The 23,884-nt window shown below is 36.7% G+C and overlaps 1 protein-coding gene and 1 pseudogene across 1 annotated transcript; one reads left to right on the forward strand and one right to left on the reverse strand.

The window, feature by feature from the left end:
* Positions 1-3,937: 3,937 nt before the first annotated feature.
* On the reverse strand, positions 3,938-9,387 carry LOC107594043 (zinc transporter ZIP6-like; annotated as a pseudogene).
* A 391-nt stretch (positions 9,388-9,778) lies between these two features.
* LOC107594019 (E3 ubiquitin-protein ligase NRDP1-like) lies at positions 9,779-23,155 on the forward strand. Its single transcript, XM_016283947.1, has 6 exons — positions 9,779-9,933; positions 12,021-12,119; positions 21,303-21,418; positions 22,292-22,563; positions 22,756-22,891; positions 23,048-23,155. Exons 3-6 carry the CDS (start codon positions 21,329-21,331, stop codon positions 23,153-23,155), a joined length of 606 nt encoding a protein of 201 aa, XP_016139433.1. The 5' UTR covers positions 9,779-9,933; positions 12,021-12,119; positions 21,303-21,328.
* The last annotated feature ends 729 nt before the right edge of the window (positions 23,156-23,884 follow it).

Below are 23,884 nucleotides of genomic sequence, written 5' to 3' on the forward strand. Positions count from 1 at the left end.
TGTTTAGTTTTACAATGTGTGAACTCTTTAGTGAAGTAGACGTGTGCCGTGTCGTTTTTGTGTGGTAATGCATTGGAGATTAGTTGTAACCCAGTGTCTTGTAGAATGTTGGCATGACTCCTTTTCTCTATGTTGTATCGACGTCAAAGTATCCACCTAAAATGGACTGAAGTGCAATAACGTTTTTTGTGCGCCATAGTATCCTTAATGGAGGAAAATGCCCTCTTACAACATCCATGTTTTGTTTTTGTTTTTCTTTAAGCAGGGTATTTTATTCACTTATTTATTTATTTTTGGATTGTACAAATTTAAACTCCTTCCTGCTTTGCCTCCATAAGTGGCACTTTCTTGTGGAATGTACAATGGACTTGGTGGAAACTGTGATGGGTGTCAAAGCCTTATCAATACTTCTTGCTTACTGGAAAGATGGCATTTCTGTTTGCTCATCGGTTGATAGGTCAGAGATTGTTGTTTTCCATGTACCTTCTCCAGCGCCACTTAAAGTCAGTTTGCTTTCGTGGCATGTTAAGCATTTGTGTGTGTGTGTGTGTGTGTGTGTTGGGGGTGTTTAGACCTGTTCATTTACCTCTAATCAATTGATTTGATACCAAAAGCAAAGCGCATTGCCTAAAATTACAGTTCTACAATTTTTTTGATTAGAGATGTGATAGTTCTATTTGGAAATTATATATTGAATGTTATTGTCAGCAGTGAAATAAGCAGGGTTTTATTTCTTCCCACGCAACAGTTGAACTTTGGGCCATATGTTATGCGGTACCAAAGAACGTTTCATTGCGGGGGGGGGGGGTCTTACATCAAGATCCCAATATTTGTCATTAAATGTCTTCGTAACTTTTTAAATAATAAACAAAAAAATGAAACCTGTATCATAAAGAAACATTCCTTTTGAATTTCATTGTTCAAAACAGAAGTACCGTTGACAACCAATACCAGAAGTCATATAATAATCTTCAGAAAACCTTACGTTGTAACTTACTTTAAGGTCCTTCATTTTGGCTTCAAGCAATCAATGATTTCATATTTGATTATCACAGGGAGCACACTGAATAAAGTAATCTAGTATTTCACAACATAGGACCAATGTATGTCTCTGTAGAGATGGCCACTTGATTTCATTCAAGAACAAGCAATACAAGTATCAAGAGACAATTGTATATTTCTAAAGATTTGTTGACTCTGGCTGCTTTTGGCCTGGCTATGTAATCTGTGGCACCTTTGGTTAACACCCTCTTCTTGTAACTGAATCCAACATAAGAGATTTCAGTGCTGAGAGAGCCTTATTTCAGTCAAACTGAATGTGAATTGGATGCGTGCAGGATTTGGCCATTTCGAAGCAACTGGCTTTAATCGAGCGGACCTCCTGCGTCCCATGTTTGAATCCAGTTTCACTAGGACCCGCCGTCTTTAAGACTTTACAAAAGATTGCTGTTACGAAAAAAAAAAAAAAGCAAAAATACTACACCGTGGCTGTGTTTCCATCACCGAATCGCAGAACCGAGCAGCTGAGATGGATTCCCGCAAAAACAGGGTTACTGTCACTGCTTCCGAGCTCTGCTTGAACATGCCAAGTATTTGAAAAGCATTATGACGTGAAGGAAATGTGACCCTGACTTTAAAACTGCACTATTTAATTGAGTATTGAACTCCAAGCCGTTCTCCGCTAATTGTTTCGACGATGGAAACATAGCAAGCGATCGTGTAGGGCAGCACCCAGTGTGTATGTGTTGTGCGTGCGAGTGTGACAAACAGGGGTCATATCAACCCTGTATACCTCATCGACATATCTGCAAATATTCTTATCCTGTCTTTAAGTTAAACATGTAGGAGATACCATCACCAGCAGAAGCCTGGGACCATTGCAGGGTCTACGACATCACACCGATTCCGTATCAACCAATAAGATCACCACTTGCTTGTGTAAAACACCTGCCACTCCGCTTCAAGCCTGACCCATCGCCGACACAATGGTTTAAAATTAGCAAAACGTGAGGCATTTTAAGTAGCATTATCCTACCTCTGTGTTACAGCTTGATGCATTGAAAACTCCTCCAATTGTTGATGACAAATGGAAATATATATGTATATGAACAGATATATAACTTAAACAATCGGTGATATAAGATGACAGTTAGCGTACTTGACTGTGTGTGTGTGTGCAACATGATATTTGTGTGATACACATAAGTGTGTACACAACAGAGTACCACTGGAATGTGAAGCTGACTGTATTATTTCTTCTTCTTTTTTTTTTTCTTCGAATCCAACTTTCTCCCCATTATATTTCAAATGATGTCATATGTGTCTTGCCTATATCGCTCCTTTCTTTGCTTTATTTTGACAAAACAGGGAAAAATATCAGCCTATACTAGCTGGCATTTACATTGTGCTCGTTTTTTCCCTCCGTTTCTTTGTCTCTTTCACTTTCTCTCGCTTCTAAATGTTCACTGTGAGCGCTCTGAACTCAAGTTTACAGCTCTTCATGGTATGTACGTGCATCTGGTCGAGTTCAGTAGAGTGCATGGATGGTTGTATGACTTTGGTACTGAAGCAACAACTCAATTTTCTACTGGTGGTGAAGGTTTGAAAGGGGGTTGGTTGGTTTGAGTTATGCACATTCATTCTGTACTAAAATATGGGGTATGTAGAGTTCCCTAGCCTTACGCCCTTCCAAAAACACTACTCCGGTCACTGGCTAATCCGTGTTAGCTATCCGCCTCCCTGCCAACTTTGTACCTCTGTACATATCCATTTTGGACCTGAGGGTACGGGGCGAATTCGGTGTGTTCTGCCTGAATCTGTTAGGACGGTCACGTGACCCCCTCCTAGACCTGAGGAAGGCGAACCCTCACCCTTTCAACCCCACAAAAAGACCTCAAGCCATTCATTTCCTTATGTGACAATGCAATCCTGAAAGCACTTTGCCTTGTTAATTCATAGTATGAGCTTGTGAATGGTTACTTGTTACTAACAGATGTGAAACTCTGTACATGTATTTAAGTAAGAAAGAACATAATCATTTTTAATTTGAGCTTATTAAAAATGAATTGGTCTCTCTGACTTTAAAGATTAAAAAAATATCCCATATGTTTTTGTTAGTCAGGTTCATGAACTGCTGCAGCCAGTAGGTCTTGTCATTTAGTATCGTGGCTTAGAATTGGTAATGTTGAAATAAAATGCTATTGCTACATACAAGTTGTTGTGGTGTGTCTTTTTTTGTTGCTCTGATCACTACAAAATGTTGAAACAGACTAAATTTAGGACTGTTTATTTTATTTTTTTCTGTTGGCCAGTCGTTCAGATTGATACTTGCCCTGCTAATATTTTAATTGGTGTTTTTCTTTTCTCTTTAGTAAATCATCTGAATAAATGGAAATTTATTTCTAGAATAAAAAAACTGAAATAACGCTGACAATTCTAACTTTTCTTGCAATTCTATATATGTTTGGGAATTTATATCACCCAAATCAGACTTTTCCTTAAAAGCAGTGAGATATAAACTTATGTACTATATATAAACTCAGAATTGCAAGGAAAAATGTAAAAGTTGTCTCGCAGTTCCTGAGGGAAAAAGTCAAATTACCCTTATTTTTTTATTCTGTGTCGGAAACAAGCTTCCATATTAAAATGACAATGTTTTTGCAATGTTACTTTGCAATAATTGTTTGAAATTATTCAGGTTAGAATTATGAAATTGCAACTAATAGCAATAACTTCATTATGGCTATAAATTCATAAATGCTCTTTTTCAGGAAACAATGACATTATGGTTATAAAGATGGTTAATTTTTATCATTTTAACAACAACCATCAATACATCATTTAAAAAAAATAATTGTTAAAAGTTGCAAGACGTAGAAACATATGATAAATGAAAAACGTACTGACGACACTGCATTGAACTCATTCAGGCCTGAAATACTCTTCTTCTTATAGATAAGCCCTAGAAGTTTCTGTAGATGTCGTCATTCAGTAAGAAATTTTTCTTACATAAAATTCAGCTTAGGTTGAAAAGAAGTTGCCCAAGGATGTGTATATATGAGTTCCTCCCACTGTATCTCTTTTTATAGCAATCCATCCAGTGCACTTTCTTCAGAATATCCACGCAGTAGCGACACAGTAGTTCATTATGGTATGAGGTAAATGCATAATACCGCTGCATGGATGGAAATTCTGGTGTGACATCCTGAGGATTTCATTTAGATAGTCTTCTTCATATCCTTAGATTTCTCCCAAGCTTACAGCAATATGGTCCTCAAAAAGGGCGACGCAAAGCATGATGGCGCCCCCTATCAGCAGACCAAGACTCTGCAGGAGGAAGTGCTTTAGAGGGCTCAGCGATCCAGCATCTCCATGGAGCATTTCAGGCATCTAGAGAGAAGCAGAAGCTTTCAATTATATAAAGACACTGTATTCAGTGTGATTATTATGGATATAGTAGCTTTTCAAAATAAAAATCAGTCATAGATAAATTAACATTACTGTATTTTGGCAATCAAGATTATTACCATGTCAGCAAGAGCAACATAAAGGAAGACCCCAGCAGTGATGGTGAGAATCCAAGGTGAGTGTGTCGCCCACTGGTTTCCCAGTGCAGTTCCTGTTAAAACACCAACAAAGCCCAGCAGAGCAGAGATGACGCTCAACACAGCCAGTCTGCGTACAGGCCAGCCTGCAGCCAACAACACCGCCAAATCGCCTGCAAACAAGCGTATATATGCAATACTCATAATTCATAATGAACATAATAGAAATGACTCGGGCATACCTAACTCATGAGGAAGCTCGTGGCAGAACACAGCGATCGTAGTGCTGAGTCCACCCGTCAGACTCTGAGAAAATGCAACACCTGGAGGAGAACCAGAAAATTGCGTTTTAATTGTTCTAAGTGCAAGTTAAATCTATTAAGATTAAAGTGTCATCATTGTTTTAAAAGTGTTTTTATTCCTAAATGAAAGCAACCGTACGTCGTTTTGTGTTGTTGTTGTTTTTGCGACTTCGGAGCCCTCTGCAGTTAAGTGAGTGGAATTCACTGTTGTAAATATATCACTGTCGTAATTACAGTAGGCTACTGTACACGTGAATTTGTTGCTGCCATAAAGCAATTATTCGCCTTTTCGCGGGATTTCGTACCCGCTCGCACCTCATGTTTCCTTTTCTTTAAATTCTGTTTGAAGAAGGGGCAAAAAAATCCATTAATGGAAAACTTCTCCAGATCTCTTTCCCCAAAATAAATAATAATTAAAGTCCCACTGGATGAAACTTAGCCTTGAAATGCTGTTTAAGTCCCAGAAGGCTCTCAAAGGCAAACAGAAGGTAAAGTCCTCCCAACACGCTCAGACCCTTGAAAACAGCGTCCTGATGTTCAATGTGCTGACTGAAGATGGCCTAGAATCACAAATAATATACATCTGTAGCATCTGTATTACAGAAGGTCAAGGTCAACTTTATTATGCTTATTATGCTTAATTTTGTATTGTGCTTCTTACATGGGGCAGGAGGTGCAGGAGGGCATCTCCGCATAACGTGCCCACTGCCATGCCAGCCATCGGGCAGAGGAATATTTGAAGGATGGAAGGTTGAAGCAGGGGTGCCAGTCCCAGGGCAACCAGGGAAGGCAAACTGATAACAAAGAGTGCCAAGGAGGCCCATCCTAGTGCTGAGATACAATGACTTTGTTTAACCTGCACTATCATGAAAACAAACAAAAAATTGATTCTGAGATCACACTTGACAGAAACCGTGTACACACACACACACACCTCTCAGGAAACCCTCACTGGTTTTGCTTCCCTGGGACTGCTCCTCTGTGTGCCACAGACACACTCCGCTGTCGATCTGGTACAGGAGGGCAGGACACAGGAAGGTGAAATGGGCAGGAGTGATATGGGACGCTTGGCCTAACCCGAAGTTCCACAGGAGCTGGGTAACATTTAGACACTGCAATAAGGGAGAAAGAAATATGAGATGAGAGTCAGATTCAACATTATTACATGGCTCTCTGAAATACTCGATTATGATTGGTCATTCAAAGCTTGCGCTACTTCCATGTCTCTCGTATCACACCGCAGACTCACTTTCTCTTGTTTTCTACAAACACAACTGATGCTGTGTTCTGTATCAGTTATCAGCCGTAGTGAAAATGACCTCAGAGGACTTTAAGTTTTAATATTACTGTAACGTTGCAGTGGTCATGTCACTTTTGTGCATTGTAATGGACTGTTTATTTCCTTATTGAACAATTTACAACAATATACAGGCAAAATTATACTGATTTATTTTGCTGTAATGAGGCCTGACTTTACTGTATTACTATAAAAGTTGAAATTATGAGGTAAAAAGTTAACATTTTGGTATACTATATCATAATTATGTGATTAAAAAGTCAAAATTGTTACATAAAAAGTCATTATACGGCAACATTTTTCATGTCATAATTATGACTTTTTATCTTATAATTTTGAATTTTGTCCATTTTTATTTAATGATTTCAAACTTGTCAATTGTTTTTCTCATAATTTTGACTTTGTCACAATTCCAGATACTTCTGACATATTTCTGACTTTTGTATATTTTAACTCATAATTTTGATGTTTTGTAGCATTACTTTTTTATTTTTTACATAATTTTGACTTTTAGATTATATAATAATTACTATGATTTTAACTCATAATTTTGATTTTATCTCATAACTGTGCTATGTAATAATTATGGCTTTTTAGTTCGTAATTATGACATTTTAGCTCATCATTTGGATGTTTTATATCACTTTTTACTTTTTATGTTACAATTATGACTATTATCTCATAATAATAACTTTTTCTCATAATTTTGACTTTTTGAATTATGACTAGATATTTTATCATTTTGACTTTTTATCTCATAATTACAATTTAGTATCTCATAATTTCAAAGAAAAAGGCTTCCATACTTACATAGGCCTATGTGTTTACATATTGCATATATTGTGATGTAGATGTTAATCCACAGTTGAGCATGTTTGTGTGCTGGTAGTCCAAGAAGGCTTCTTGAGTAGTTTAACCAGCATAATCTGATCAACCAGCATTACCAGAAGATTCGTGATGGTCAACCATCTTTGCAAACGTTTTCCAGAGTTTTGCAGATATACAGCATTACAGGTGCATCTCAATAAATTAGAATGTCGTGGAAAAGTTCATTTATTTCAGTAATTCAACTCAAATCTGGTCCACCATCTAAACCAGCACTAACCAGCTTAAACCAGTCCTCTCAGCAGAGACCTCTAACATGATTATCTCTCTCCAAAATAGTTTGTGTACCTCACTGTCTGCACACCTCAAGATATCAACAGACCTTTGGTCAGGTGATAGTGAAGAGAATTCGGTGGTAGACTTTGTCCATTTGTAACACTCTAACAGGACGTTTAGGAGTAAATACTCACATTCCCATGAAGATGTTTCTCTGTCGGATGGTCTGACAGCGGTGACACATTTTCTTCCAGTTTGTGTCTTAGACCAGGGTGTGGAAAATAGTCTGAGTGACCCCATTCTGCAGGAGATCCACTGAGCACTGACTTAATGTGAGGTCTAGGATAGAATATTTGAATGGATTAGTCATTGGAATGAGCATAAAACTATACTTGAATTATATAAACAATAACCAGATCAAATACAGGGGAATTCAACTCTGGTTTTGTGGGAATAATAAAAGGTTACATTTTAAAAAGCTGACTTTATAGTAAATAGCCACAGTAAGTGTAAAAAAAGACTGTAAATTGATAGAGTAGAAAATATTACAATAATGCTTTAGCCATATTACCTTTCTTTGAGTGGAGGTGAGTTTGTGGTCCTTTGAGGATGATGATGGTCTTCATGTGAGTGGGAATGGGATTGGGGTTGAGAAGATTGCTTCACTCCACCATGTCGGATCTCCAAGACACTGACCTCCCCAAGACCTAAACTGCCAAGCAACTTCTGCAGACCCTCATAGGTCAAAGTCCCATTGTCCCCATACTGAAGAAATAGGCGTTGCAAGTAGTAGCCCTTGGAAGAAGATTAAATCTGACTATTTTACCAACAGACATCATTTTCAGGGTTCACACGTCAATGTCTTTATGATAGTGCTTTGGTGACATAAACTTAGTATGCAACCGTAACTCCACATACGTACTGAAACCACAACTCTAACCTTGTTAAATTTGAGTGATTGCATCAGTCATTGTTGATAAGATTTTTGCACTCAGTGTAACCCTCAAGCAAAAAGCACTTGATCTCTTAATGTTTTGAAAAATCCCTCAAGGAATGTGGTCGATCTACTTTACTAGACATGTAGGGACGAGTAAATCTCAATAGTCACTGTCAATTCTTAAAGACAAGAAACAAAAGTAATCATTGCTTACTTAAACGTTATGATTTGACTCGTCCAAAGAATAGAATCATCCAAATGTACCTGCTCTTCAAAAGCTTCCTCTAAGTGTTCCTGTGTAGATTTGACTTGTGTGCTTTCATTCGACTTTCTGAGCTTGTCGACCTGGACATGTGTTGCCAGTACAAGTATGGCTGGTTTCATCACAGAAATCATACAGTGGTAGAGCAGAAGATTGAAGCTCAGATTCGTCCTTAGGGAAAGTATACCAATAAATATGAATTATTTAGGCCTCAGCAATCAATATAACACAATTTTAATTAAACAAGCATAATTCAATAGGCATTTATAAATAAATCCATATTGCAGTTGGTAAAAATAAATTACAATCCATACTGTAAAAATCATGAGTGAGAGCTCTATAATATCTCTCATGTTCCTTCTAGATGGGAATGAGGTTTAAGGGAGACCAGATTGAGACTTTTACTCAAGTTTCCTGCTTCTCTGAATATTCCTCTGAGAAAATAATCCTAATACTCTCACAGGTTTCTCCTACAGTTTAGAATAAATCTCAACAAAATTCCCCAAGATACCAACAGCTGCATTCAAAAGCAGGTATATCTAGCAGAGTATTGCATTGTATTTCAGAAACATGTAAGAAACATTCAGAGCTATGAAAGAGCAACATTTGATCAATGTATAGCAATAAAAACTTTAGATAAAGACTCTAAAATCAAAAGCATACAGAAAGCACATTGCAAAGTCAAGCAAAGTACTTAAAGACTCCAAAATGCCATCTTAAAGAATTTATGCTTTAACTCTAATTAACTCTTTACCAGACTGTCTGTCCACCCATGATTTTTTTTTTTGCAGTCTCTTAATCCCATTACATGATTTCCAGTAACTTATCCTCTCTGTATCCTAGTGTTTAAGCATGAGGCATGACACTTTTTTTATGAAGAGGACGTTAATGTTTCACCAGCAGGCAGCTTTAAGCCTATCGCAGATCACACGACGGGAAGGCATTGATCAGCTTGGTTTACCTCATGACTATGTGATGTAGATTCAACACATTCTCACTCTCCTCCTGTCAAATACATTAAAATATAGGCCCGCTGCAGCCCTACTTAGATATTTTTTAAATAATTCCTGCATAGGACATATACACACACATACATACATACAGGTGCATCTCACTAAATTAGTTTTTTCTTGTGATTGTGATGATTTTGGCTCACATTTAACAAAAACCCACCAATTCACTATCTCAACAAATTAGAATACTAAATAAATGAACATTTCCAAGACATTCTTATTTATTGAGATGCACCTGTATATATATATATATACGTTCTTAGATTAGTATGCATGTAATATAAGAGTAAATCAGGTATAATTGCTCCTCCACACACACTCTGTCCTGTAGGCGCAGCAGCAGCAGATTCCGTCAGACTTCATCCGCTCGGCTCAGGAAGAGAAATCAACCATCTCTCAGAGCACTGCAAATATCACAGGCTTTAAATCCAGAAATCACATTAAGCCTGGGAGGAATACCGCGATCTACGGGAACAGGTATTACAGTCCTGCTGAGTGAGTTTCAACGCTTTATTTATGTCGACTTGTAAAATGACCGGATAGTAGCACAAACTGGAGGCATTACAGTGAAGAAACATGAACACGTTATTTGATCAGAACAGTATTTAAATGACATTTACAGGGGTTTTAGTAGTGGCTAGAATTTGTAATGTGACATTTAAGGACGTGTGTAATTAGACCAAAGCTGCTCTTTCGGCGTGCGTCAGCTAGTTGTATTTCATGCTAGTTAGCCACGCTAGCTCCTTAGCATCAACACATACACTTTAAATGTAATTTTACTGTGAAAAAATACATTTTAAGACATTCGTTCCTTTTTTATACGTAAAAAAAACACGAACGCAGTAAGGAAGGCACGTGGTTGTGATGATTATGTTGGTTGTTTTTGTACAGCACCTTTAGCGAGCTGGCTAATGCTAAGCGCCTAACGTTACTCGCTCAAACACATCAGCAGACGTGTGTTACAGGCTGGCAGAAGCTTTTTTACATCGCCAGGAGGTTTAATAGCTGTACAGATGTTTGCAGCTGTCCTGTCTGGTTCATTGCTGTATCTATGTATTTTGGCAGAAGTACAGTTATCCTGTCTGTCTGAATCCAGCATGACATTGTATTCATATTCATGGCTGTCTGTAATGTTCAGCTGCTATTTATGATCAATATGCATCTTGTTTAAATGGCTGCATCTGTACATTTAACCCTTACATTATCCAATTTTATATGCTAAGAGACAGGACTGTCATGTGTATAGATTTTTGATGCAGAAACATACCACCATTTTGCATCAGCAAAACAGCTGATATTTTAATATACATGGTCTCATACCTTAATTTAGGGGGTTGTCAGACCTGTCATCCAATACATGATCCAAAACTTCAGGCAGTTTACACTTATTTAATGGAACAAAAAACTTAACACTGGTAAATGTGTGCCAGTGTAGCTGTGGACTCCCAAATGTGCTCTTGGTGATCATGCATCCGTGCCACTAAACCAGATCTTTACTGAATAAAAGCGAGGAACGCCATTGCTGAAATGGGGGTTGAGGGGAGAACGAGCTAAACCACCCACACTCTCCCCCACCGTCTGCTTAGACAAGCTAAAATTAGGTCACCACCAGCCCTTGCAGAACTGTTGTGAATCTGAAAAGATGCTGTGTCTACATAATGCAGCCCCTTTTTTTTTGCTTTGGATTTGTTTTACCAAATTAAGAGAATGGATCTGTGTCTTAACATCAGCATTCTGCTTCTTGTTTAATGACTTATCAGATTCCAAAGGAAAAACTGAGTGCTCCTGGATAAGTGCTTTACATCACACATGTCTAATCCTTGCTGACTACATTTGCTTTGTTTCAGTAGGCTGTGAGAAAGCGACGGGCGTCTAAATCATGTTGGCACACGCCAACCTAAAAACACAAGTTATTGTGAAAAATGCTAGGGTGTAATAGATCGTTACCAGGGTGTTGCTTTGTGTTTGCTGGGGTGTTCTGGGTGGCTACTTTACTACCAGCCCAGCCACAAGCCTCTATGATGATTTGGTCCCTATATATGGCTCAATGTAAGTCTATGGGATTTTTTTTTTGGCCTGCCAGGCAAACTCTAATTGGATGAGCCAATGGATTCGAGTCGTGGTTTCTTAATTGCTCTCGAAACTCTGCCTACTGATGGCCACCCAAATATATATATTGCAAAATTATATTTCATTACACGTCATACCATCCAGCCCTGTGATTGCGTGTGCATTTGTAGCTTCCACCCATACGTCATCAGCCTCTTGAATGAGTCGGCTCTTAATTTGATTGCGATGCATCAAGGCATTAATGGTTTTGGTCTTTTGGATTTCCACTTACGAGACAAAGAGGGAGGAAAAAGCATCCATAAGCTTAAATGATCATAGTATACAAAACATCTTGAAATAGGAATGGACTAATTGACAGTAAATACGCCAAACTTGTCTGAAGATTCCAGGAAATGTTTCAAGCAAGCTTCTTAAATCTTAATTAAATTGCTTTGAAATAAATAGCAGTGTATTGATTGCATCGTAATGGATGTCTTGTTTTCTCTTTCTTAAAGGGGATGTTCAGTCTTGCATCGTAAGGAAGATTGCCTTGCCCACCTGACAAATGAGGACGACTCATTGTACAGGGATCATGAGGGCTGCGCTTTCGTGAGGTATGAATGTACATTTCTTTTTAATGTTTCACACGATATAGTTGCAAAGAAAATGTAATCCTTTAATGCTACTGTGTGTTATATAATCACTTGTATCATGCATATTTAATCAGAAATGCATTTTAGTAGGGTTTATATCTTTTGTGCTCTGTGGTACTAAAAGGTCTGCTTTCTGTAATTCTGTATGGGTGTTAATAAATGAATGATTTCCGCCATAAAATCCGGTCCACTTTGGCGCTTATTCTGGCTAAGAACTGTTCTTATTTGTAATCTAGGAATGGGTTTATCCTAAATAGCTGGTCCCAAATTAGTAAATTGGCACTGAAAACTAGGACTGCAAAACTATTAATCGCATTCAAAATAAAAGTTTGTGTTTTAGTGCTGTCAAACAATTAATCGCGAATAATCGCATCCAAAATAAAAGTTTTTGTTTACATAATATATGTGTGTATACGGTGTATATTTATTATGTATTAGGGATGTAACGGTATGAAAATTTCATATCACGATTATAGTGACCAAAGTTATCACGATTATCAAAATTATCACGGTTTTGTTAAAATTAGATGAAAATGTTCAAAAAGAACTGATAGTCAAGTCACCTTTATTTATATAGCGCTTTTAACAATTCAGATTGTGTCAAAGCAACTGAACAGCATTAATTAGGAAAATAGTGTCAATAATGCAAAAGGACAATAGTAAACACTCATTTTTCAGTTAAAGGCAGTTCATCATTGAATTCAGTGATGTCATCATCCAGCTCAGTTCAGTTTAAATAGTATCTGTGCAATCATTTGCAATCAAGTCAACGATATCGCTGGAAATGAAGTGTCCCCAACTAAGCAAACCAGAGGCGACAGCGGCAAGGAACCAAAACTCCATCGGTGACAGAATGAAGAATACACGCACTGAAAACATTTCAGTAAGTTTTATATTTGAAAATCAACAAACAACAAATACAATTAGCAGCTATATGCACTTTTTTTTTTTTTTTTAGCAAAAACATTAAATTAACATTAACATGAAGCCCTAATAATAATAATAATAAATCACATACATATATACACACACACAATGTGATTTCCGTTAGTGATCATGTGATCTTCGGTTAAGAGATCTTGTGATGCTTTTTAAAGCAAAGTTGGGGTTGATTTTGAGTTCACATACAAACATAAATAGAATAGGCTAATTACATTTTTCTATTTTAATGTAAGACAATATATTTTTCGTCAGTGATAGAAATATGATTTAAGACGGTAGTGTAAGCAAGTTTAGTTTGAAAACGTTTAATAGTAAATGACACAATTAGACAATAATATTATTATATATCAATATTAAATATATTAATAATAATAAATATTTATTTGCAACAACTGATGGAGTACTGAATGCTGCATGCACACGCGGCGTTGTCAAGGTAACATTTGGTCAGTCATTCCCTTCGCCAAAGGAGTTCCGAACGCTTATACGAGACAGTAATACCCTGCACCCTTCAAAGAACACACTTCAAGGGCTCTGCCCTTCGAAGGGAGTAGGGCATAGAGATGCTCACTTCTGTTTGGAATTCGCCGCATGTCTCTTGCATCACCGCAGAGGCGCGGACGTGCTCTCTCGTTTCATTCACATGCAGCTTGCCATCTTGCGTCTGTTTTTGATTGTATTGAAAATGAAATCAGAGGAATTTAGTATTAATACTACTATAATTTTGCTGGAGTGGTCATATTGTCCTGACGATTGTTTTGTACACTGTTCATAATGGATTTATAAACGGGTAAGATTTCAAAACATTAATCTCAATTCAATATTTCATATCCCCGTATTTATATATTATTCTAGGTAAACAAAACAAAAAAATCTGTATAATAAATTAACTATGAATATACAATACATTATCCCTTAAATGTCAACCTTATAGTTTGAACGTTCGTTCATCTTGGCTCAAAGCCACTTGCTGAGAACTTTTCTTCGCGGAAGCTTTGCGTTAAACAAGTGAGATAATGAAATATTTAATCTCTAATCAATATTTTTTGTATTAGTATAATATTTATAATATTAGTTTTGGTATTGAGGTAAAAGTTACCTTGCATCCGCTATATAACAGTGGGTGGTGGTGACGAAGATGACTGAGCAAATTTGATGCGTTTTCCCCTTTTGCAGCGACTTTCTTCTTGCAAGATCAGCAGACAGGGTGACCGTGCTCGATTAAATTGCCTTCAGGACTTGTAAAAGCCAAAATACGACCAGACCACCGATTTGGTCCTCTTAGATGGCTGAAAAATCTCCTGTGCGCTGTCACTGCCTTCCGCCATTTATTTTGATGATAATTAAATTTTAAACGGTAATACTAACCGTCAGGGCATTTTATCGTAAAACCGGTAATCGTTCCATCCCTATTATGTATATATAAATACAAACACGTGCATATATTTAAGAAATATTTAATATTTATATATTTATATTAGTGCTGTCAAACGATTAATCGCATCCAAAATAAAAGTTTTTGTTTGCATAATATGTGTGTTCTGTGTATATTTAGTATGTGTATATATAAATACACACACATACAGTATATATTTTGAAAGTATTTACATGTCTATTTATATTCATATCGTTTATATTATAAATATATTAAAAATTTAAGCATAACATATTTTTCTGAAATGTATACATGCGTGTGTGTGTGTATTTATATATACATAATAAATATACAAAGCACACATACATTCTGTAAACAACTTTTATTTTGGATGCGATTAATCGTTTGACAGCACTAATTTATATATAATATAAGAATATGGATATGAATATAAATGTATAAACATGTAAATATTTTCAAAATATACTGTGTGTGTATTTTTATTTATATATATATATATATATATATGCATGCATACACGCATAATAAAATATACACAGAACACATTAGTGTCACGGTACCAAAATTTCAGTATTCGGTACCAATACCAGTGAGAATCCACGGGTTCTCGGTACCAAAGCAAAACACAAAAACATGCTAATTAAAAAATTTGACTACTTTCATTTAATCCAAACTGTGTACATATTTAATTTTAAAGGGCTTTTGAAAACTTAGAGCTATTCAGCCAAGAATAATAACCAAGTAAGCTGAAAAAAAAAAGCCCAGATCTTCTGACTGATATGACACAAACAATTTTAACCATTTGTACATTCTCTAACGCGCATATTTTAGATTCACAATTAATTAAAAAGCCTCTGGTGTGTAAAAATAGTAAATATCATGTCCTCCTGTTTTTTTTTTTTACGTTAATAAAAGTTATAGGAGCATTATATAGTTAATAAAGAAACTTCATTCTAATGCTCATTATATTAGCGTTAGCCGCGCTTATGCTAACGATTAACTACTCTAATAACGGCGTTCATTTCAATCCGACATTCAAATTAAAATTTTATTTAAAAAAAACCTATCGCAATTTCTTTGATCAATTTTGCAATTTCGATTTTAATCACGATTTTGACACACAGAGACATGCTTTACAGTCATTAATGCGTTCAGTGTGAGTTTGAAACATATTTCCAAAAGAAAACCAATTAGAACTTTATCAAAAATCTGTAACATGTCTCTAGAACAGACATAAGGCAAAATAATCACTAAGTAAAGGTGTAACAAAATGTCTCTAGAATAGATATATGGCAGAATATATATACATAATAAATATACAAAGCACACATACATTCTGTAAACAACTTTTATTTTGGATGCGATTAATCGTTTGACAGCACTAATTTATATATAATATAAGAATATGGATATGAATATAAATGTATAAACATGTAAATATTTTCAAAATATACTGTGTGTGTATTTTTATTTATATATATATATATATATATATGCATGCATACACGCATAATAAAATATACACAGAACACATTAGTGTCACGGTACCAAAATTTCAGTATTCGGTACCAATACCAGTGAGAATCCACGGGTTCTCGGTACCAAAGCAAAACACAAAAACATGCTAATTAAAAAATTTGACTACTTTCATTTAATCCAAACTGTGTACATATTTAATTTTAAAGGGCTTTTGAAAACTTAGAGCTATTCAGCCAAGAATAATAACCAAGTAAGCTGAAAAAAAAAAGCCCAGATCTTCTGACTGATATGACACAAACAATTTTAACCATTTGTACATTCTCTAACGCGCATATTTTAGATTCACAATTAATTAAAAAGCCTCTGGTGTGTAAAAATAGTAAATATCATGTCCTCCTGTTTTTTTTTTTTACGTTAATAAAAGTTATAGGAGCATTATATAGTTAATAAAGAAACTTCATTCTAATGCTCATTATATTAGCGTTAGCCGCGCTTATGCTAACGATTAACTACTCTAATAACGGCGTTCATTTCAATCCGACATTCAAATTAAAATTTTATTTAAAAAAAACCTATCGCAATTTCTTTGATCAATTTTGCAATTTCGATTTTAATCACGATTTTGACACACAGAGACATGCTTTACAGTCATTAATGCGTTCAGTGTGAGTTTGAAACATATTTCCAAAAGAAAACCAATTAGAACTTTATCAAAAATCTGTAACATGTCTCTAGAACAGACATAAGGCAAAATAATCACTAAGTAAAGGTGTAACAAAATGTCTCTAGAATAGATATATGGCAGAAGAAAAAAAAATCCCTTGTCCAGGGATTTTATTTTTGCCATGCATTGGTCATAGAGCTCTTTGTGGCATTGCCTCAGATGTTGAACTAGATTTGTTGCGCCAAGTTCACACGTACTCCGTCTGCAGTGCGTATACAGTATGTGTATGCGGTGCAGAAGCAGCACAGACTCATTTTGCTTTCGCACAGGACGCGTTTGCAGTCCGCTCCTGATCCGCCGCTGTTTACCACAAACACAACATTTATCCATTATTTTGATTTCAAATCCAAACGTTGTTTCTGAAAATGCTTTTTCAGCATTGGGATTCTCTTTTATCACAGTACAGCAATACAATCTTTCATAGACATATTCACGTTTAAACTCAATAAATATAACTTTAACTACCACCACGAGTGCCATCTATTATTGCCTTGTTTATCTAAAAGTGCACTTTTCCTTGTTTTAAATCTAGCCTAAAAGCTATGTGTTGACTGTGAAACAGTAGACTTTAATTATATGCATTTATGGTGTAATTACTAAATTTCCGTGTCAATCCATGTTAATTTTTACCACGAATAATGCGCTGTCACTTTAATTCAGCGCGTGCAGCACAGCAGAAATAGACTTCGTGCGGAAACGATCGCAGCATGACTGCAGCACACTGCCGGACTGCAATCGCGTGCCGTGTGAACGCTCTGCTCCGTTAACATGGGTGCGTAAAAACTACGCACCACAGACGGAGTGTGTGAACCTGGCATTACGTTTGTTTGCCCGCCCAGTCTGTTCTGTTCTCGTGCTCCATTTAGGTGCGCTGCATTCTGATTGGTTCGGAGAGCATACTGCAGGAGGTCAGGGGCGCGGAAAATCGGGCTGTAAAGCGATTTAGAAATCGCGCAAGCTCAGATCGCGATTTTTATGACGATTTCGATTAATAGTACATCCCTAATAAAAATATTAAATAATATTCATAACCGAAGCAGTGTTTCTCCCAGACTTGCACTCTGTTTGTGGCGGCATATATATGCAAATTAATTCTCTGCCAGCAGAAGGCGCTTGTAAAGCGTGAGAGATAGGGGTTTCCCCGGTAAGGGCTGTACACAAAGCAGTGCTCAGCTCACAAACGCTGGCATTACAGGCAAGATGAAATGAAAATGACAATCATAATTTTCTGAAGACAGTCGGTTTCCTTCAGAAATACAGTGATATAAAACACCCGCACCGGGTTTCTACTTTGACACGTGCAGTGCTCATGTTTATTCAACAAAGTCAAAGCCTTTTGGAAAATCTATTTGTGGCGGTCAGTTTTGATATTGTGGCGGGCCGCCACAAATAAATCAGTGTATGGGAAACATTACATAAATCTAAATATTAAAAATTACTTTTTCATTTGATCTGGGCGTCTTTAAAGTGTTTTGTTTGGTGTGTTTCCTCGTTTTGATGTCGCTACGTCTTTTATGAAGAGAGCGCATCTGCGCACCTTTCAGATAGCGCATCAAGAACCGGGTTGACCGGGTACTCGGTACCACTGGTACTTATAAAAACGTTTAAATTTTTTTTAGTACCGACTTGGTACTGCAGTACCGGGTCTTTTGACAACACTAGGGCCTTTCGCACCGCTTAAGTTCGCACTAGGAAGTGACGTAAGCCGGTCGACTGTGACATCATTTGTGCACGGCGTTCAACAACAGAAACAAAGAAGAACAACATTAACAACAGGAGGATGGAGGACGCTGTGATCGGAGCTGTGTTTTTGTTGTCTCGCGGGTTTCACAATAATGGACATGGAAAGTCGACGTATACGTAAAGCGATTGAAAGAACGGAAAGGAGGACTAAGAATCTCCAACGACAACTGGCAGTGCTACATTTGCTACAAGTGCCTGCACTTCAGCGTCCGTCCATCTATCGCTGTTCTCCATACTTGCGAAATAAGTTTTAGAATAAGACACAATGCTTACAGTATGTTTACACGGTGTTTTAAATCATGGCGGGGGAGGGGGTTTCGTACGCGGTTGGCCAATCAATGTCTACTTGCGTCACGGGTAGTACCACTTGTGCTGGTTAGACCCTGCTCCGGAGTAAAAGCTAATTTGGTTCTCGAAAAAGGCAGTCCGGTACTAAAATCGCACCCAGTTCCGGCGGTGCGAAAACGCCAAAAAGTGGGTAGTTCCACAATTAGTTCTGGTACTATGAAAAGGTTCCCGCGGTGTGAAAGGCCCTTCTAATACACATGCATATATAATGTAAACAAAAACGTTTATTTTAGATGCGTTTAATCGTTTGACAGCACTATTATGTTTACATACTATATGTGTGTACTGTGTATACAGTGGGGAAAAAAGTATTGTCAGTCACCAATTGTGCAAGTTCTCCCACTTAAAAAGATGAGAGAGGCCTGTAATTTTCATCATAGGTATACCTCAACTATGAGAGACAAAATGAGAAAATCATCTTTTTAAGTGGGAGAACTTGCACAATTGGTGGCTGACTAAATAATTTTTTGCCCCACTGTATGTATTATTTATTTAGAAATACACACATTTATATGTTATAGAAAATATGTTAGATTTATATATAAAATATTTATATTTATAAAAGTATTATATGTATATATACACATACATACAAATGTTTTAAATATATACATGTGTGTTTGTGTATTTATATATACATAATATAGACAGTACACACACAGTATGTAAACAAACTTTTATTTTGAATGCAATTAATTGTTTTGCAGCCCTACTGAAAACATTCAAATATATTCAAAATATGGTGCAGCAGTCTCTTTAAATGGAAATGATTGGCAGAAATGTGTGTAGATTTTGTTTATGTATTGATTATCGTGAATATCTGCTTCCGTTCTCTGTTTACTTGCTACAAAGTGCCAAGTGATACAGTCACAAGCAATCATGGTGTATTTAATGTTAGATATACAGCTGAATGGAAGCTGATTTTGCTGCAATAGCATTTCATTATGGAAGAATAGAAACTGACTGACAAAATGTCTTGTTGCTTGTCACAGCTGGTTAGGACAAAAAACTATTATAGGTGATGTTTTTTGTTACTTGTCGTTTTGATTGTGTCACACCTGCTTTTGGACACTAAGGGTGCTTTCACACCTGGCCCGTTGTTTCGGAACCTGGTGCGTTTCCCCTCTTAGCTCGGTTCGTTTGGGCATATGTGAACATGGCAATCGCGCTCGGATCCGCGCCAAAACAATCGGTCCGAGATTGCCTGAACGAGGTGGTCTCGGCTCGATTGAAAACGAACTCGGGAGCGGTACGGTTGTAGTGAGAAAGCAATCCGATCCAACGAGCCAGGCTATATCACAATGTATGATGGGTAATTACGTAAGTTCCGTGAAAAGCATTTGCTTTGTTGTTTTGCTAATACCTCAAAATTAACCTGTGAATGTCTGTGGGTGAGCACGTCTTCGCCATTCAAAATCAAAGCGCACTTTTTCATTTTATAATGCCGTCTTATTGCTCTTCTTCGTAGTAGGTGCATTTTAAAAATGTTTTCCCGATCAATCCTGGACTCCTGCTAAAAATGATAAATGAATATAACGACAGCAACAAAAAAACAACAACAATAAGCGCACAAAGCTGTTGTCTTTCCATCCTGACAGATGACAGCTGTGACAGCTAAGTGGAATCCCGGAAAATAAACCGTAGATCTTTGACCGATGAAAGAACAGTTTACTCACGCGTGACTTGTATTAACAAATTTGGTCCGTTTAGAAACATTGCCATGTGAAAGTGAACCGCGCCAAGAATAAAAAGCAACATTGTAATCATTTTAATCCCTGTTTCAGAACAAAGTAATCGATCTATAGGTGTGAAAGCACTCTAACTGATTAATGTTTGCCTTCCATTTTGCGGTTTCTCAAAATGAAGTCAGAAAAGAGGTGACATTTCTATCCTTGCATTGTTAATCTTAATGCAAGCTCTAGGCTACTCAAAATGGTTTCCCATTATGCTGGGTTACTAAGTGGGCCGCCACACTTCACAGTGGACCTATATTTTTTTGATGGCACATTAGTAATCTTATACACACAAACACAGACATTGCATTTTTCACTTGATAGAGCCATGTAGGCCTAGTGGCTCTACAAAGAACAAAAAGAAGGTCACCTTTGTACATGCCATCACGTTACGTCTGTATTGTAGCAGGACATTGAGTGCCTCCATGTTCAGCTCAAAATGCCATGTTCATTAAACCTCTATCAGTTTACTTTTAGTGCATCTAAAGAGTTTTTTCAATTGAATCTGAAACCTACATTTTAACGCAAGTACCACAAAGAAACTCAAATAATACATTGGTTAAAATCTTTTTGAGGCCTGCTTTCACAGTTCTTCTGTTCTTGTGCTGCTTTTAGTGTTTAAGTTAAAAATGGCCAACAGAGGCTATAAGTTTTTATTTTCATCCTGTTGTACTTCCAGTTCTTCTCATGCATCTCTGTCTCAGAGGCAGTTGGCTGCAGCGGAGTGTACTGGCAGAGTTCTCACAACATTCTCTTCCTTCCTGCCTGCTTAATTTCAGATATCAAAGGATTCTGGTAATGTGCCATGGGGTACGACGTCACCAGGTTCCAAGGAGAGGTGGACGAGGATCTGTTATGTCCCATCTGCAGCGGGGTGCTGGAGGAGCCAGTGCAGGTCGATATTTATTTTCATTCGACCGCAACATCCTAGAACACCTTGAGAAAGTGACATAGACAACATTATGAGTTTGTGGTTATTAGATATCATTGCTCCAAGATCATTGTGTGAATGTGTTTCCCAAGGGTTCAAAATTATCAATCAATCAAAATCAGTGATAATAGTAATAAAATAATAATATAACAAAAATAATACTTTATTATTATTATTCAATTAGTTATTTTATTAATTAATAAAAAATAACAGTATTTTTTATTATTATTAAATCAGTTATTTGATTAATAATATTATTAATAATAACTAGTGCTGTCAAACGATTAATCGCATCCAAAATAAAAGTTTTTGTTTACATAATATATGTATGTGTGCTTTGTATATTTATTATGTATATATAAATACACACACATGCATGTATACATTTCAGAAAAATTTTATGCTGATATATTAAATATATTTATGGAATATATAAATTATATGAATATAACTATAGACATGTAAATATTTTCAAAATATATACTTTGTGTGTATTTATATATACATAATAAATATACACAGAACACACATATATTATGCATAAACAAAAACTTTTATTTTGTATACGATTAATCTCGATTAATCGTTTGACAGCACTAATAATAACATTAATAATAGTAAAATGACAACAATAGAAATAGTAGTAAAAGTTAGTTATTTTATTCATTTTTTAAATATATAAATTACTGTCTTTACCAATGGATTTTTGTTCTTTTTTTTTTTTTAAACATCGAAACAAATACACTGTGCAAAATGTCTGAAAAATGCACTTCAGCAAGAAAAGTCAGTAGGCACTGAGTTCAGGTTACACCCTGATCAATCTGTCTGTTCTCTCAGGCCCCGCATTGTGAGCATGCTTTCTGTAACGCCTGCATCACACAGTGGTTTGCACAGCAGCAGATCTGTCCTGTGGACCGCTCCGTGGTGACTCTTGCCCATCTTCGACCCGTTCCCCGAATCATGCGTAACATGCTTTCCAAGCTGCAGATCTCCTGTGATAACGCCGGCTTCGGCTGCACGGCCACTCTTCGGCTCGACCAGCTGCAGTCACATCTCAAGGACTGCGAGCACAACCCTAAACGACCCGTCACGTGTGAAGAAGGCTGCGGGTATCTACCATATTTGTCTAGTTCTCACTTAACCCACTCATGTGCTGTATGCATGTGTTTGACTGTAGTTCCATGTTCTTTTTCAGCTCTACATCACTCCGTTTTTGAATGCAAGAATACATCCTGTGTGAACAGCCCTTAATTGTCTTCAATGTCTGTTTGACATATCACAATTGCTTTTTTACTCTGCAGGTTAGAAATGCCCAAAGATGAGATGCCCAATCACAAATGTATTAAGCACCTACGCAGCGTGGTGCAGCAACAGCAGACCAAGATTGCAGATCTAGAGAAGACTGCAGCTGAGCACAAGCACCAACTTGCAGAACAGGTCAGACCTGTGTGTTTTATGTTTTATCATGAGGCTGCGTAAATGTCACTGTCACGATGTCACGTGAATTTATTTGAATTGTAACATCTTGGATTCTCTGCTCTGATCAGCACACACCACACTGCTTTTAATATTCTCATGATTTCTGTTATTCAGAAACGTGACATCCAGCTCTTGAAAGCTTACATGCGAGCGATACGAAGCGCTAACCCTAACTTACAGAACCTGGAGGAGAGCATAGAGTACAATGAGATCCTAGAGTGAGTGAAATATTCTTCTCATATATATTTATAAATTCAAGATAGATGTTTAACGGTTTAAAATCTTTGTAATGTATTTTTTTTACAAAGAAAAAAATATTTGTTTTTCTTTGTATATGCATATTTTTTTGTACTTTGTACTTTATATGTATATGCAGCAACATAGACTTAATTTATGACCTAACATGTGTAATTAATATATTTTATTTATTTATTTTTAATAGGTCTCTTATAGTCACCATGGATGCATTTATTTAACCTTTTGTCATTGCGCGGACACCAATAATGTAAGTTCAGCTATTCTGAAATGTATCTCCAGAGCTATTGTGTGTCATCTGCTTCAGTGTTACATAGACCTGAATGCTGATAGCGTTGTTTACAGTAGCTTTTTTGCAAATGTTCAATGAGCTGAAACTAAGGACTGAGAATGTTTTACTCTGCAATATTCAGCCAGGTCTTTGTGTGAATTAGGGAGAAATGTCTGTGAACTTTGCCTTATCACACTTCATTTGATGCTTCACTGCATGATCGCTGTGTAACTTGTCACATGGCTTCTCTGCACAATGTCTCACAATCGCACCCTGAAGCTGGAGAGTTTAAACATGACCCAGTGTGTTTCACTTCTTGGTTCTGATGGATCTGATCACCTTCCGTATCATTCATAAAAATAAAAGTTCAAATTTTTGCGTTCGATTCATCATCTCTTACTGGACACGCAAGACTTTCTAGACTC

This window comes from Sinocyclocheilus grahami, unplaced genomic scaffold (genome assembly GCF_001515645.1).
Source record: "Sinocyclocheilus grahami isolate Dianchi unplaced genomic scaffold, SAMN03320097.WGS_v1.1 scaffold178.1, whole genome shotgun sequence".
In the NCBI taxonomy this organism is placed as follows: Eukaryota; Metazoa; Chordata; class Actinopteri; order Cypriniformes; family Cyprinidae; genus Sinocyclocheilus; species Sinocyclocheilus grahami.

Excerpts from the sequence above, each read along its gene's own strand:
- LOC107594019 (XM_016283947.1), top strand. The coding sequence starts at position 21,329 with ATGGGGTACGACGTCACCAGGTTCCAAGGAGAGGTGGACGAGGATCTG. Across the intron at positions 21,419-22,291 it reads TGCTGGAGGAGCCAGTGCAG|GCCCCGCATTGTGAGCATGC; the intron begins GTCGATATTTAT and ends CTGTTCTCTCAG. Across the intron at positions 22,892-23,047 it reads AGCACCAACTTGCAGAACAG|AAACGTGACATCCAGCTCTT; the intron begins GTCAGACCTGTG and ends TCTGTTATTCAG.